We start from the raw sequence: 17,557 nt of genomic DNA, 5'->3' as shown, positions 1-17,557 counted from the left end.
CTGAATATACTTAATTCTGTCTTTACCTAGGAAATAGGAATAAAACCAATATTTGTTGACCTAGACACATAACTGTTATGTTTATTATATTACTAGCTCCATTTTAGTATGTGTGCTACTGAAGCAAGCACATTACTAGTTCCATTTTAGATATGAAAAACACTAGTGGTTTTGAGAGGAGAGTTTGGCATTTTTTTGTTGTCCTTGTTGATTTGTTTTTAATCTGATAGATAGCTATAGATACTCTGAAGGAGAGGACAGGGTTAATAATAACGCTGTAAGTGACTGACTTGGAGTGGCCCCCCTTTCCAGCTTTTTTGTCTTGGTATTTACTGGTTTTTAGTTTAGACATAGGTGTCTTCCTTATTTTTTCATATTTTTAGTTACTTAAGCCTTTGCTGCATGAATTTCCATTTCTCACCTTGTGCCTCATTTCCACATCAGATAGGTTAGCAAAGGGATGAATGTAGTTCTTAACACCTTCCCCTCTATTACGTTGCTGTTCCAACTAAACAGCTGTGTTCTTTAAAAATAAGACAAAAAATAATTTGTTAGCATAAAATAAAAATGTCCTAGACCTGCCCCAGGAAATTTATTTTAGAACAGTATTTAAATACTGAGGTGTTGCTGCTGCTGCTAAGTCGCTTCAGTCGTGTCCGACTCTGTGCGACCCCACAGACAGCGGCCCACCAGGCTCCCCCGTCCCCGGGACTCTCCAGGCAAGAACACTGGAGTGGGTTGCCATTTCCTTCTTCAATGCATGAAAGTGAAAAGTGAAAGTGAAGTCGCTCAGTCGTGTCTGACTCCTAGCTACTCCATCGACTGCAGCCCACCAGGCTCCTCCGTCCATGGGATTTTCCAGGCAAGAGTACTGGAGTGGGGTGCCATTGTCTTCTCCTAAATCTTATGAATCTCAGGTAATGTAATTCCAAAAAAGAAACTTTGGTAGGTTACTAAACAAAGGAAAGAAATCTATTGCTGTATCATCTATACGTGTGTTCTAATTGGTCTTTGGGCCTCTTTCACAGGTTATAATCATGCCACCAACTCCAGCTCAGATTTCCCAAATGCTTACAGTGCAGTCCAGGGTCCTTTACTGCCACTCAGATATTTTATACGTCAGTATTGATGACGTGATGTAAAAGGCCCTCTGTATTCCTGGCCCAGTCTGGGATTCTTGAACATTTCAAAGAATGTCACTTTAGTTAACGAAATGAAAATTATGTTGTCAATCACGGTTCCTTATTCTAGCCAGTATTGACATCTTGGACTGGATCATTTTTTGCTGCTGGAGGCAGTCCTGTACATTGTTAAGATACTTAACAGCATCCCATTTCTGTGTCCTGTAGATGCCTTTAACACATTTTCATCCCAGTTGTGACAACCCCAAATGTATCTACACATTGCCAAATATCCCCTTAGGGTCAGTCTCACCAGGTTGATAATCACTGCTGTACACCATATGTTAGTCTTGGTTTCAAATTTCATCTTTCTCACTTGTTAGCTCTGTGAACTTCGGCAAGTTCCTTAACCTCTTTGAGCCTCAGTATCCTCATTTGTAAAGTGGGACTAATTCCTACCTTTTGTTGTCAGGATTAAGTAACATGAAATGAACAAAGTAGAGTGCCAGCTATAGAATAAGAGCTTAGGTGGTAACAAGAGAGGAGAAGTATCTCTAGGTTGGCTTATTGATTTAAAGATTTCTTTAAGACACATTTTAACTTTTCTGCTGATGTGTAAATAAACTGTAACACTTAGGTTTCTGACCATAGTTCATTTAGTGAGTCATTTTAACTCTGTTTATAGCATAGTGCCTGCTGGCTTTGTTTTTATTAGAAACTGCTGAAAGCTACATTAGAAACCTCTATAGTTACTAACCACAGTTTCAGGAATGTTGTAAATAACTCAGAGGGCCTTTTAATTCTCAAAGTAAATATAATTAACTAGATAATCTTTCTTAAATTTATGCCTTGGTTTTAAAGTTATCCATGAATGCTTGTGTCTTAAAATGTAATTTATAGCAAAAAGGTTATCAAGATATTTGTGATTTAAAGAATAGATCATTTTAGAGCTAGAGGGTGAGGTAAAACATTTATGTGGTTTGGTGTTAAACTAATGGGAACATTCATTTAGTAGTTTTTCTTTAAAATTATTAGCATATGGCTTATTGGTAGAAAAGTAAGGCTTTGGGGGGAGTTTTTTTTTTTTTCCTTAAATAAATAACCTTTTAAAATATCTTTTCCTCACACAGAAAATGTTAATCTATGATCCTGCCAAACGAATTTCTGGCAAAATGGCACTGAATCATCCGTACTTTAATGATTTGGACAGTCAAATTAAGAAGATGTAGCTTTCTGACAGTTTCCCTGTGTTGTGTCAAGAACAGATAATTGTACTTTTACTGTTCATCTCTGGTTTTGTCTTGTATATTTTTCTTTTCTTTGTTGTAAAACTTAATCTGTACTTCATCTTCTGATTTCAAAACTAAGTTAAAATGTAAATACTGTTCTATATGAATTTAAATATAATAATTCTGTATATGTTTGTAGATTCCACTGTAACAGCTGTTTGTTACTATAATAAAACTTTATAAATCTAGTATTGATGTCAGGAATCAGGAAATTTTTGAGTTAGCTTAAACCATCTAAAATGCTACCCCAGTCTTCTTTTCTTATTGGAAATACTAAAATTTAGGAAAGTGCTAAGTTCAAAGTTCATAATGCTTTGAAGTATTTTTATACTCTGTTTAAATTTTCTTGTCAGTTTCTTGTTATGTGGTAACTATACACCCTGCCTAAAGATGAATATTTTTCTACTGGTATTTCAGTTTGTGACCTAAATGTTTAGGCATTCAGAGTGAGAGAACTATCCAGATTTGAGAGACGATGCTTAATTTATAGAGGTTTTTAGTAACTTGTAAAACTAACATTAGTATATGCCAAAGCTTGCTAAGTTTTACAGTCAGAGATCAAGGGCTGTCCACAGCAGGAAAGAACAGTTTAGAAAATTTATGAGGTATCCTATTTTTAGGTAGGTTATGAAAGTTATTTGTCTGAGTGAATTCTTGTGCTTTGGTCAGAGGTAACAACCATACAAAGGAGTTGCTTATCTTGGCTTTCAAGTCTGACTAAACTCTTTGCAAATTTTGACATAGTTTAGTTTATTAGCAGCCTTCTTAGAAGGTTCTAATGTATAATTATTTAGCCAAGATCACTAGCTTTTGGAATTGTTTAATAATGCTGCTCATTGTGATTTTTACCTGTAATTAGCCTAATTTAGATTGTTATAGCCAAAAGAAGTGTCTCTAAAAATAATTTTTATCATTTTTAATGTACAGCTATCCACTGGTCACCCATATGCTCTGTTTTTCATGCTGATAGCCCGTGACCAGAATGAGCCTTCTTGTGTGGCTGATCCAGTTGATTGAGTAATGGGTGATCTACCTAATCTTGTTGTCTTCTAATTTTTTCACTTGAGGAGAAAGTATGGGTCACTTTCTTTGGCAACAGGGCATAAGGTGAGAGTTTTGGTGGCCGCCTTCTAGGTCTTTCAGTGGAAGCCAGCCTGCAGTAAGGGAATGCAACTAGAGATGGAAGTCATTTGAGGTCACACTGTTGAGAGATTTCATGGTGGGAATTTGGTAAGTGAAAGGTCAGTCACACAAAAGAGTTAATTGAGATGGTGAAATGGTGAAATGGAGTATCTGCAGATTGTCTATGAAGTATTGAAATGGGTCTACTTTTCAATTGTGCATTACAGACCTTTGGCGGTGTAGAATCAGCACTGATAACTGATGCCGCTACCCCTCTGCCCCCACAAAACTATCAGTGTGTCTTATAAATTATTTCTTGGTCCTTCTGTTTCAATAACATGTAGATGCACTGGTGTCACCAGTGTTTGGGGCCTTGTGGCTTTGGTAGCAGCAGCCTGCCTGCATGCTCATTGCTATTGTTCAGTGCAGTCTAATTGTTTGAAAAGTCAGTAATTCATCAGTTTAGAACCTACCTGGTGGACCAGGGAAATGAGATGGAAGAACCCTGCCATCAGTTGCTGTAAACAGACATACATTTTGTTCTGCTCCAGCTCTCTGTGTAGTCCTAAGTAAAGTGTTTATGTCAGCTTCAGTGACTAGTTGAAAAGCCACTGAATTGGGTCCTCATCGCATGCATATTTTTAAATTGGCTTGTGCTGTGGCGCTTCTGATTGATTTTAAAGTGGATCTTGTCTGTGGGTTAGTAGCTCTTAAATCTGTTCTGTGCTAGAAACACCTGAGACTAACTCTCTTCCTACCCTGAACAGTTAAAAGTCCCCCAAGATGATTCTGATGCAGCCAGTTATCGCCAGTTGGTGGTGACTTTAACAACTTTGGGCCAACATCTAGTTTTAGTTGTCTGAAAACTTTGTTATCTTGCATTATCTCTAACTTGTTCTATTTCCATTTTAGGCTGTACAAAGTTCTTTGGTGAGGGGAGAGGTTTGTGTATTTTATCACCAGTAGGAGACTTCCATATACTGTGACTAATGCTGTATCTTATTGTCTGTAGGCTTTAGAGAAGGATTTGTTGTTGTTGTTAAACATAAAATACAAAGGCAGTAATGATGCAAAGAAGTTAATACATAATGTATAATAAAATCATTAATTTATATGTGGACATGGCCTGTGTGAATTAAATGTTTGAAAAAAACATTTTTTTTTAGTGAATAAAAGGTATTTTGGGGACTTGGATTAACAATGAAATAATTTTTAATTAGTAAAAAAAGGAAACTTGAAAGTTCTTGGTGAAATATACTTCTACATTAGTGCTTCTCGCAAACTGTACTTAATAACAGGTCAACTTAAGCCCCATCCCTGTTTAAATAGTTGCCTTATTCCTAGGACCCTAGGATCATTTTGCATTTTGTGGACAGAATAGAGACATTTAGATATGTTTGTGGGCTGTAGAGCTTGAGAGTAGTGGGCATTGTTTGAATAGGTCTGGGGCAAGATGGATAGAGTATTGAATGACTAAAGAGAAAGCAAAGGATGGAGGGATAAAGTGTGAAAGTTCCTGAAGAGGGAGAAAATTCTGACTTAAAAATAATGTCTAGGAAACGGCTCAGGTGGGACAGTAATGGTACTGACAAGGATTGTAACTTTTGACCTTTGGAGAAAGGAGTGATGTTAAATATAATTGGAAGCAAGAGTAGACCTTTTCAGTCCCATACTGAATATTTGGATATTTATTTAGTAGTTTGAATATTGAGTTTCTAAGATGCCTTAAAAACTTTAGAAGAAATGTGTTGAGAGTCATAGACTTGTTTGTTGAGAAGGAAAAAGGTATCACAATACCTGCATTCCTTAGAATACTGAAAAGTCTGATTTTCAAACTTGAATTAGGATCTGGAGAGCTTCTAAGAGATTTCTTGTGCATCCCCAGATTCGGCAGGTCCTGTATAGCCATGAATACAATTTCTTAGCAAGTTCCAGGTGGTGATATGATGGTCCAAGGACCACTTTGAGAATCACTGCATGGGTAGTTCTCAGAAATCTGGAGAACTGAACAGAAACTTAGTCATCTTGTTATGAGAGGAAGCATGGTGCAGAAGGAAAAACTGACCCAGAGTCAGTATACATGTAGAAGTTGAATTGGAATTTAAACCTAAATCTTACATTGTCACTGTTGAGAATTGAGAAAAGTGAACCGCGTAATATAAAGATTGCAGTTTTAGAGCCATGTTAGGGCTTGGTTCCCAGTTTTGCCAATTCCATCTGTGGCTTTGGGTAGGTCACTCAGAGTCTCTGAATCTATTTCCTTAACTGTACAATGGAAATAATAAATGGCATTTATTTATATAAATACATAAGTAGGATTGTAAAATTGTTAGGGATATAGACAGGGCGGCCAGGCATCATGCATACACACAGACATACGCATACAGATATAGTACATGTCTCTTTGTCAGGATCCCCTAATGTTCTCTTCAATACATTGCAAAAATTGGGCAGTAAGCTATTTTTCTGTCACAGTAATCGGTTCTTAAATCTTAACAGATGGCATTTAACAATGGCATTACAAGGTACACTAGATGGGGAATATGGGTTCCTGGTACATGGTAATTCCTTTCTCCTTTGAAGTCTCCCACTTTTTTCTTATGTTACTCTTAGCACTGTTATTTTCTCCCTTACTGAGGGCTGGGGCCATGTCCCGTTCTTTCATCCCCACAGCCCTCTGTCTAGAACCTCAAGTGCTAGACTAATCCCAGGCCTTTAAGCTTGCTCATAGGTTATGGTACCTTCTGTTCAACTATAACTGAACATCTCTGGTGAGCAGCCACTGCTTCACATACACTTCCTGTTTTTCCCAGCAATCTTGTAAGGGAGTGGCCATCTTCATCTTAGAAACTAAGATTCATAGAGCTTAAGTAATTTGCTAAGGATTGCAAGGCTAGTTAAAAGCAGGAGCAAGGACTTGGGAGCTTTCTTTCTTTTTTTTAATTTTTTTTTATTTTATTTTTAAACTTTACATAATTGTATTAGTTTTGCCAAACATCAAAATGAATCTGCCACAGGTATACATGTGTTCCCCATCCTGAACCCTCCTCCCTCCCCATACCATCCCTCTGGGTCGTCCCAGTGCACTAGCCCCAAGCATCCAGTATCGTGCATCGAACCTGGACTGGCAACTCGTTTCTTATATGATATTTTACATGTTTCAGTGTCATTCTCCCAAATCTTCCCACCCTCTCCCTCTCCCACAGAGTCCATAAGACTGTTCTGTACATCTGTGTCTCTTTTGCTGTCTCGTACACCGGGTTATTGTTACCATCTTTCTAAATTCCATATATATGCGTTAGTATACTGTATTTATGTTTTTCCTTCTGGCTTACTTCACTCTGTATAATAGGCTCCAGTTTCATCCACCTCATTAGAACTGATTCAAATGTATTCTTTTTAATGGCTGAGGAGCTTTCTGACTTCACAATGTTCTCTTTTCATGGACTTGTGTTGGTTCCCAAGATAAATTGATAGAAAATGTATTTAGTTTCTAAAGTTTAAGAAGAACTCAAGAAGGCAGGCAAATAGTAAAGCCAGTGCAGCCCAGGTGCCAAGGAGTTCCCTCCCAGCTCAGGGTCCAAACCAGCCCCCCAGGTTTCAGGCTTCCCCATGGAGCCCCAAAGCTCGTGAGACCTCTACTTCAAGGTTGAAAGGACCAAGGCGAGATAGTTTTCAATCAATGTTCATTTTCCCCGTCCCACTTTTACTATGCTGCATGTGGTCCTCTTGAGCTTCTTAATCCTGGCTTCTTTTTCATACAGATGACCCAGATTGGATCAGAGTGATAAACCATAACCCAGCAGCAGTAATTGGTTCAAGGGGTGGGCAAGTGACCTAAATAAGACCCGTGAGGGTCCATTTTGCTATGGAAACCCTGAGAGAATGAAGTCTTTCTGCTGACACTGCTAAACTGGGATGACAGGGCTAGGAGCCTGAGGCATCTCCCCCATTCTGCCAAAAAGTGATGAATAGAGAAAGAATCTTGGGGGTTTGATGTCCCTGGACTCTGGTCCTCAAGCCTGGTTCTGGCAGGGCTACCTTAACATTTGGAGCTACTCAGTATCCCTTGTAGGTGTAGGAGTTGTGGGTTTTTTGTTTTTGCTTAATTTGGTTTGAGTTGGGGTTCTGTCATTCCAACCCCAAAGAGTCACAGCCATCCATACTAAAATAACAGTCATATACTTTTAAAGGAACCTCTAACTTAGCACCCTTATAGTTATAATCCTTACATAATTAAATATCTTCCCTTTAAAAGCTCTATTGTTCATAATCATTGTTTTAACTGTAGCTTCTAGTTTTGATTGTGTAAAATGGTACTGATAGAAATGTATCCCTATTGTTTCAAAGAACCTACAAACTTGAGGAATGTTTATGTATATGTACCTACTCTTTTACCAGTTAGGAGTAGAAATCTATAAAATACACTTCCACAGGCAGTCGTTTCTTGAGATACAATTTCAAAACCATGCTATTTTCTGCTAAGGAAATGATGGAATAACAGAAGCAGAATGGGGAGAATTTCCTAATGAGTGTTAGTTTTTGTAAAGAGCTTTGTAGTAACTAAGTAGCCTATGCTATTTCAATAGAAGCTTCCTATACTATAAAAATGCCTTTAACTATAAAACCACAAGAATAATTATACCATAATATACACTTTATAATAAGGACAGAAAAGATAGATTTCCCAACGGAACACAGCCATTTGTCTCAATGGTTCTGGTATCATGACAAACATATTTATGTGCAAGAAAATATAAATCTATTCTTCATGAACTGTGTTCACTGCTTCAAGGATCCAAATGGGAAGCCGAACATTTGCTCTATCTTAAATCTTGCTAAAATTTGAACATAGTTTTATAAATGCTTTTTGGCTTCTTGTTTGAATTACTTCTCATGCACAGGCACTAATGGAAAATGGTTCAGAACATAAAAGGCTTGTGATTTCCCAGGTGAGCAGAAAACTTTTTAGACTAGTCAACATCAATCCGAAGCCTCAGGGACTGGATGACAAATGCAATGTTATTTATATGTTGGGAGCTCTTACCCATGCTAACAGAAAGTTCTAGCAGCTTCGATAACCATAAAGGGCACACATCTCACCTCTTTCACCCCAGATTTTGGCATTCATTATGATTCACAAAGGTCCATCTAGTCAAAGCTTTGCTTTTTTCCAGTAGTCATATATGCATGTGAGAGTTGGACCATAATGAAAGCTGAGCGCCAAAGAATTGATGCTTTTGGACTGTGGTGGGGGAGAAGACTCTTGAGATTTGGACTGCAAGGATATCAAACCAGTCAATCCTAAAGGATATCAGTCTTGAATATTCATTGGAAGGACCAATGCTGAAGTTGAAACTCCAATACTTTTGCTACCTGATGTGAAGAGCCAGCCGACTCATTAGAAAAGACCCTGATGCTGGGAAAGATTGAAGGCAGGAGGAGAAAGGGACGACAGAGAATGAGATGGTTGGATGGCATCACCGACTCAATGGACTTGAGTTTGAGTAAACTCCGGGAGTTGGTGATGAACAGGGAGTTTTGGCGTGCTGCAGTCTGTGGGGTTGCAAAGAGTTGGACACAACGGAGCGACTGAACTGAACTGAACAATATAGGAGACATGGGAGATGCAGGTTCGGTCACTGGATTGGGAAGCCCCATGAAGGAGGAAATGGCAAACCACTCCAACTATAAAATGTTCATATAAGAGAGAACCCAAGTGATCAGTGAAGAGAAGTGTCAGATCAGGGAATGCTGCATAGATTTTCAGTTCCTAGAAATTAAAAGTGTAATAGCTAACAGTACATGCAGCACATGCAAGCCAAGCACATTGTAAGATGTATGGAGTGTTTGGAAGAGCAATGGTGATTTCCATTCTTCACTTCCCCTCAGAGGGTAATAGGGAGTTTAACTCAGATCTACAGGTATTTTAAATAGTCACATTCTGAAACATAACCCAAAAGTAAACTTTATCCAAATACAATTGTATAAAAGTATATATCAGATAATAAACATTGTGATGTTAGTATTATATATTCATAAGTCTCTGTCAATGGAATAGCTGGCTCATGTATAAAGGAAAAAGGCAAAGAACTTCAGCCTTATCTCTTATATTGTTTTTTTTAGAGAAATGTCTCGTGTGTTACCATGTTTGGAATATCTCCTAGCAAGGCTGAAAAGCAAGGAATAAACAGCAATAATTCAGTGTGCCTAATGGCACAAAATAAAGGAGGTATTCACAAACAGAAAACTGGACCTTTGAGCAAATGTTTATTTAAATACAAACAGCAACTCCTACTTTTCCTGTTATCTCCAATTATGTGATGCAATATTTTTACCAGAAGAAGTGCTTTTTAAAAACAGCCTTCCAGGGAGCAAATAAACAATACTATATTTGGCTAACAGCTGCTTTTGGAAAATGAGATGTCAGCAAAGCTGAATGTTGTTTAAAGAAAACTAATTATCCAGCTACCTTTGACTTGGATCAGAGTAAATAAAGCACTTCCCTATTTGCACAGAAATGTTTTGTCTAGGATTTAAATATTAGGTATTAGTCAGATATTTCACTTCCTCACTCATTTGCCATGTGGAGCGAATTGCATTAAAGTATCCCTGTGTTTGATTTTGCTGCCAGAACCACTTGAGGTCATCTGGTGCTGCGGAGCCTCCATTGCTTTCTTGCTTCACCATCCATGAGTTGTTCTGTTTGGTGTAAAGCAGTGTGTTTATAGACACACTGAAACACAGGTGACCTAGTGACACATGGAGTGGTGGCATTTGTGGGAGTTAAATTATGCAAATGTCAGGTAATATAAGTGTGTTTAAGCTCACATGTAGATCAGAAGTAATGGAAATACCACCAGATTTTGAAAATTCGTTTGAGGTTGGCAGGCCATGCGGACTGTAGCACTGGCATATGCATTGCTGTTGGGCAGTTTGGCCGGAAAACAAAAGACCTGCAGCCCTTTGTCAGTGTTGTCAACCAGGCTGTGGCTTCCCTGAGTTAGAGCTTCTGTGGGTAGGTGCCTATGGTGAGGACTTTCCTTATTTTCACATTGACCATTTTTTAAACTTAATTATATGTTCTGTATCATTAACACATACCTTGTCAGTTTTTTAATGGCTGCATAGTATTTCCTTATATAGTTGTATTTTAATTGTGCAGTTGAACTTAACTAGGAACGGATGGGACTTTGGGAGGTTGTTTTCTTTGCCTTTTTTAAAGAAAATTTTATATGTATTTTTGACTATATCAGGTCTTAGCTGCAGTGCCCAGCACTGTAGTTGTGCATGAGGGCTTAGCTGCCCCAAGGCATGTGGGATCCTAGTTCCTGGACTGGGGGTTGAACCTGCATTCCCTGCATTGGAAGGCAGATTCTTAACCATTGGACCACCAGGGAGGTCCCTCACATTGGCCATTTTATAATTTTAGATATTTTTACATTCTGAGGCAATCTTATCTGAGCATTCATTAAATGGGAGTGACAATGTTAGGGCTGAAAAACGGACTGAAACTTTGGTTTTTGAAATGAACTTTAGATGGGCTTTAATGGTCTTGAAGGCCAAACAGTGCCTATGACACATTTTAGAGCAAGTCTCTAGTTAGAGTAAAATGTTAGTGTTAGTCTTGAGAAAATAGAAAGCAGCACGAAAGCCAAAATGTACTATAGTTGTACATTTTGAGGAAGCATGTCTCATTCTGTGGAAAAATCAGTATTGAGTTATGCATGTTCTTTAAGAACATATCTTCTAAAATATGGTATATGCTTTTCATATAAACAGTTGTTAGAAAACAAGTCTAGGACAAGCACAGTTTTAATGATTCTGTAAATGTTTGTTCTTCCAATGAGTATTTATTGAAAGGTATTATAAGCCAGATACTATGTCATGAGGACAGTGTTCAGCTAAATAATCTTACCTTGGTGGACTTTACAACCCCTTGTTGGGAAGACAGGTTACAAACAAGTAAACAAATGTAATGGGATATTAGGAAGGGACTCTCCCTGTTTTTACTTTGGCCATTAAAGTAGTTGTCAGAGTAGTTCTCAGAATTCCATACCTGGTATGCAGATTTACAAGGAAATGACTCTAAGAACCTGTCCCACAAGTCTTAGGTCCAGGATAAGCTACACAATTTCCAGAGCCCAGTACAAAATGAAATGAAAATGTGGGACCTCCTGTTAAACTATTGAATTCCAGACAACAGCAACAGAGCATTAAATCAGGCACAGGGCCTTTCCAAGTGTGGGGGCTTGTCTGACAGGTCACATGCCTACGAAGTTGGCCCTGCTTAGATCCTTTAGCCAAAAAAATAAAAACAGAAAAGCTTAGAGTAGAGAAGAGGGATTTGGGGGATTATGATCTTCCGAAAACTGTGCTTTGCTTTGGGAATGCTACTATCTAACTCACCCAAGTCTAGTGGGGAAGTGGTTCAAAGGGACTCTTGAAGAGCTTTGAAATGTGTTTCTTGTCATGAAGAGACACAGAACCAGTGCCTCTTGGAGGCCTGAGAAACTAACACTGAAGACTGACCAGGTGCATAGCTCCTACCCACGATATCTGCAGAACAGTCAGGAGAATGCCACTGGGTCTAGAACTCATGGGGCAAGTGGTGTTTGCCTAATTGGACTGGGTCCAAGGGGGAGAGGCAAGGAGGGGGTTTCTCTTGGGCCAATCTGCATTTGCCAGATGGCATCAAGTTCTGTCTCCAGACAAAGAATGGAGTCTTCCTGACATTTAGAATAGCCACTCTGACTCACAGTCCTTCAAGCGCCTTTGTAAAGTTAAGCATACTCTGAAAAAATTTTGTATAAACCATCAATAGCAATATACAGTGGTCCTGTGTACCCATCACCCAGTATCATTTTTACTACATTTGAAACTCTCGGCATGTCTCTTTCTCTTCACATCTCCCTTTCTTTTTCCAAAAGATGCATTCCTTTATACTTTTTTCAATTTTTCTGTGTACTTTTACAACATATCTATCTTCTTCATCATCATCATCATCATTGTACGCTTTTATGCTTTATATAAATATATAAAATTCTAACATTTATTTGTTTGGCTTTGTGAGACTCATCCATGTTGATAAATGTAGCTATTGCTCATTTGCTTTCACCGTAGTAGAATATTCCATTGTATGACTGTACTATAATTTATTCACATTTCCTATTAATAGACACTTGTTTCTCTTGCTGTTATGAACAGTGGTGCTATAAGTTTTGTTATGTATGTCTCCATCTGCTCCCGTGCAAGGGCTTTTTTGGGGCAGTGGGGACAGACCCATTCCGTGTCCCTCCCCTGCTCTGTTCTGTATCTCATGTTGCATTTCCCAGATTCCTGTGTTCCCTGTCTGGCTTCTGGGCTTAGCCAATGGGAGGCATTGGCAGGAAAGAGGGGAGAGAGAGGTCAGAGTGTCTATCTCTCTGTCACTCAGATAGTGCTGCCTCTGCACCTCAGCTCCCACCTCACAGGTCCACCCTGGTTCTAGCTTCTACCCAGATACTTCAACTGACTCCTGGTCTTCTGACAGCCTCACTCTTCTGTCTCTATAGACTGGGGTGGCAGTGGGCTCCTGAAGCGGCAGGTCATTGGTTGTCTCACTGTCTGCGGCTTTGCTTCTCAGTTTTTTCAACCCAGGAGACACCAGTGCGGCCGCTCTGCGCGACCCTTCGTATGCCTTCCCGCGTTCCATTACCCTCCAACCCGGTTACCAGGCAGGGTTACCGCCAGACCATTAGTGGTCCTGCTAAGCCATTGGCTGGCGCTCCAGTGGGCCCCTCCCCCAAGCAGCCAACTGTCAATGAGCGACCGTTGGTGCGTCAGTCGGCCAACTGTTTGCGGATGGAGGTCCTCAGGTGGAGGTGAGGTAAGAGGCAGATCCGGGCTTTCTCCCTGGGACCCTCCAGCTCACCCAGCCTCTGGCCAGTGGGTGAGCTGAGCTGGGGCCAGGCGAGCAGGCTGGGGGCTGTGCCCTGCAGGGCTCCAGAGCCCTCACCAAGGCTGCCCTCTGGCCAGGTCCAGGCCTTGAGGCAGCGGTGAAGCTCTTCCCCATCCCTGCCTCTGTGACCCAAAGGCAGCAGCAGTCTGCCTGGGACCAGCCTCTGCGATTTGGGTGGCCTAAGGAGCCTGAGGGCCAGTTGGGTCCTGGGCTCCTGGCTTTCTCAGGGATGACAGCTGGGTGGGGGGCTGGGGATCTGGCACTGAGGGAGCTGCCAACTGAGACCTGCTTCCTCTTAGCCAGGACCTGGACCTCACAGGGTGAAAGTTGAGCCTTGGGACCTTGCCCTTTCTTCTCAGAACAGAGAATAACATTTTTTTTTTTTTTTTTTCTTGGTGGAGGACCTGTGACCAGACCTCAGAAACAAAGGATCTGATACCAAGAAGTTTGCAACAACTAAGCACATCCCTCCCTCACCTTTCCTAAAATAGAGCTTTGTTGAGAGCTTTTGGGACTTTGGGGGTTTTTAAGGCAGGAGCTACCTGTCTCCTTGCATGGCCTTCAATAAACCTTTCTCTTCTCCAAACTCTGATGTTTTGGTATTGTTTGGCCTCAGTGTGCAGCGGGCACATGGACTTGTGTTTTGGTAACACCACCTCTAACTACCTAAGAGGTATAAAATTATTTGCCTATTTATTTTTTCTTCAAAAAGCTTTATTGTTTCCATTTGGTCCAAGGTTTGGGCAAGGATTCCAGGGTGGTTGAAAAGCTGCCTGGTGGCTGCAGAGAGGGGCTTCAAGCAGAAGCCCTGACACCAGAGGGGCACCTCCAAGTCCACCGGCCTACAGCGGCTCCTGGTTGTATTGGAGTTGAGCCTTTGCAAGAGACGCTCACTCAGCCCAGCCTGGGAGCCCACCAGCCTGTGGAGGTTGATCTGAGCTGTGGAGGTTGATCTGGGGGTTGCCCATCTTCTTGATGAGTTTCACCTGCTTATCTAGGAAGCGACTCTCCTGGAAGTCACAGAGGTGGGGGTCTGTGTGGGCAGAACCCAGCACATGCAGATCCAAAAGGCCTGGTTCAGGTTCTCCTTGAGAATGGCGGCTTCCGTAGCGTCCTGGGTTTTACCCCACTCTTTTTTTTTTTCCCTCCCTAAATATTTATTTATTTTGGGTTGCATCAGATCTTAGCTCTGGGGTGCAGGATTTTCACTGTGGCACATTGGCGTCTCTCTAGTTGTGGTGAGGGGGCTCAGTAGTTGCAGACTGGGCTTTTTAGTTGTCCTGCAGCATGTGGGATCTTAGTTTCCCAAACCAGGGCTTGAACTCATCCCCCCTGCACTGGAAGGCAGATTCTTAATCACTGAACTGTCAGGGAAGTCCCTACCTCACTCATTCTTGAGGTGGTTTCTGCACATCCTGGAAGGAGCTCAGCTGTAGCACTGGTTTTGCATTTTAAGAGACACTTGGCGCCTTCCTGCTTCTCCTGGTCCCGTTCGCAGAAAATGTGGCTCACACCCTCCAGAGCCAAATCCTCCCAGTGGAAATAGACACTCATGCACACACACACACTCACCCAGAAAGAGGTAGGTGTCAGAAGCCCACAGATGCATATTGACCAGGCAGCTGATGACAGCTTCCACCTCAGGAATAATTCTGATGATCTGGGAGCTCATGGTTGATCATTATTAAGGAGTTTAACTCAAAAAATGGTGTTTGTCCCAGTGGCCTGGGATAGCTCAGTGGCTCATTCTGAAGGTTTCGACTGTTAAAAGGGTTGGAGGGTGGTGGGAGGTTGGAGCAAGGGGTATCTCTGGGTCTGTGCCATCCAAATACTGTTGAAGAGACAGATCTGCAGAACTGCAGAGCACACTGCCTGTTTATTGATTGATTGGTTGGGTCTTTTTGATTTATAGGAGTTACTTATGTTATACATACTAATTCTTTGTTGATTATATATGCGGTAAATATCTGCTTCCATTCCTTGTGTTGTCTTTTTTTCAGTAGTATGTTCTCGTGAGCTGAAGTTTCTCATTTTAAGGTAGTTCTCACCAAGTTTTAACATTTCCCTGAGCTGCATGGAACATCGCTAATCAGTTGTGAGCCAACTTATGCGCCTAGACTACCTGTTTTGACAAACTTCTGCAACCCAGATCCCTTCCACAGAACATGTGCATGAGGCAGCTTGCAGTTGGATAATCAAGGAACCATATGCTAGCATTTCCCATTAGAATAAATGGATGGACTCAAGAGAGGCCGTCTGAGGCTCCATTTGATGCAGATCCTAGCTGGGAGCATGGAGTGGGCCTGGTTGCACTAGGGGACACCTTCTGGGCTTTTCTCGCCCAACTGTATCTCAGACTCCACTGAACACAAGACTATAATCGGCATGTGTTGTTTTCAGTTTACTGAGCCTGGTTTATAAAGTTTGTTGAACAGAGAGAGCCCCTGAAACATAACCGGCTATGCTCAATGTGACCAACTGGCAACCAAGAACCCTCCTGGATTGGAGCAGAGAACATAGGCAGTGTGCAGCCAGGGTTTCATGCTGCCAGAGGAAGCAGATAAATCTAAGGAGGACGACACAGCAGGCTGAGGAGAGTGAGCCCAGGACCAGCCTCGTGCTTCCCTGGCCACATAAGCGTCCACATCCATCTCTCCACTGGTGAGGGCGGCCTCTAGCCCAGACCCAGTGTGAGGCCTGACTCCCTAGAACAAAGGTCAGGAGCACTTGTAACATTTGCATATTAGACTTGTTATTACTTGCACATTATGTTTTTATTATTTTATTTTTTTAAATTAATTTTATTGGAATATAGTTGATTTACAATGATATATGTATGACATTTTAAAAATTCAAACAATATAACAAAAAGTACACAAAGTCCTGTTTCTTTCTTGTTCTCATCATCCAAATTCCCACCTTTCACTCCGGTCTCCATTTCTCCCCACTAATGTTTTCTTTATACAAATAAGCAGGTGTGAATGTATGCTCTTATACGTCTCCATTTTTATACAAAAATAGCATATACAGACAGCTTTTTCTTTTAAACCACAGATCTAGGAGGCATTAGATAAAGAATTGTAAAATCAGATTTTATTTAATTAGATCTTTCCTATGAATAACTCTGTTATTTTGATAAATTTTTCCTAATCTCCTACCACAGTTTAAAAATATTCTTATGAACATCTGTGGTCACCCACCAATCTGAGACAGAAGTAAGTCAGGAATAAACTGGGCAATTTTTTTCTTTTTAAATATTTCAGAGTCAGAAAAAATGTTGTGTGATGTGTTTATTAAAGAAAAGTTGAAGAATATAGAAGAGCACAGAGAAGAAAACAAAATTTAACAGTAATTCTACTACACAGAAATATTCAAGTGATAACAATTATAGTGCTTAGGATACATTTTATAATGGATACAGTGCATGTCCCAATAAAGCACATGTACAATTAATATATTTTAAACTGTAAAGTGGGAAAGCATTTATCAATACTTTTAAAAAAATTATTTTATTTTCGGCTGTGCTGGATCTTCGTTGCTATGCATGGGCTTTTTCTAGTAGCAGCAAGTGGGGGCTACTCTGTAGTTGTGGTGTGCAGGCTTCTCATTGCGGTGGCTTCTCTTGTTGCAGAGCATGGCCTCTAGTTCCTCGGGCTTCAGTAGTGCAGTGCATGGGCTTAATAGTTGTGGCTTGGGGCTCTAGAGAGCGGGCTCAGTAGTTGTGGCAGTCTGGCTTAGTTGCTTCAAGGCATATGGGATCTTCCCAGACTAGGGTTTGAACCCGCATCCCCTGCATTGCAAGGTGGACTCCCACCAGGGAAGCCCAATACTTGTTTATCATAAAATTACAAGTGTTCACTATTTCCAACCGTGCAGTAACAATAATGTGATGTGTTGATATATATGTTAGCTTGCCTTCTCTACATATATTTTTTAGTATTCTCTATACATGTTGTTTTCAAAAGGAGTTAAGTAGAGGCAGATATTGATTTTTTGCCAAGTATATAGAATTGCATCACCTCTCTATTCAGTTCAATGGGTTTCAATAAGTATTCATTCTCTAATAATAAAATTAATAGTAATCC

The 17,557-nt window shown here is 40.5% G+C and overlaps 1 protein-coding gene across 7 annotated transcripts in view; it reads left to right on the top strand.

The window, feature by feature from the left end:
• The window catches only part of CDK1 (cyclin dependent kinase 1), a 51,108-nt gene that overhangs the window by 11,204 nt on the left and 22,347 nt on the right, over positions 1–17,557 (top strand). For 3 of the 7 annotated variants that reach the window (XM_070364570.1, XM_070364568.1, XM_070364569.1), the window contains exon 8: positions 13,158–13,487. The exons of 1 other annotated variant lie outside the window; for it this stretch is intronic. In XM_070364570.1, the coding sequence (XP_070220671.1) occupies positions 13,158–13,472 (315 nt within the window). In that variant the 3' untranslated portion in view covers positions 13,473–13,487. 3 more of the 7 variants (XM_070364573.1, XM_005903308.3, XM_070364571.1) reach the window with 3 other exon arrangements.

Source organism: Bos mutus, chromosome 28, assembly GCF_027580195.1.
Source record: "Bos mutus isolate GX-2022 chromosome 28, NWIPB_WYAK_1.1, whole genome shotgun sequence".
NCBI lineage: Eukaryota > Metazoa > Chordata > Mammalia > Artiodactyla > Bovidae > Bos > Bos mutus.
This window is presented reverse-complemented; position numbering and strand designations above follow the sequence as displayed.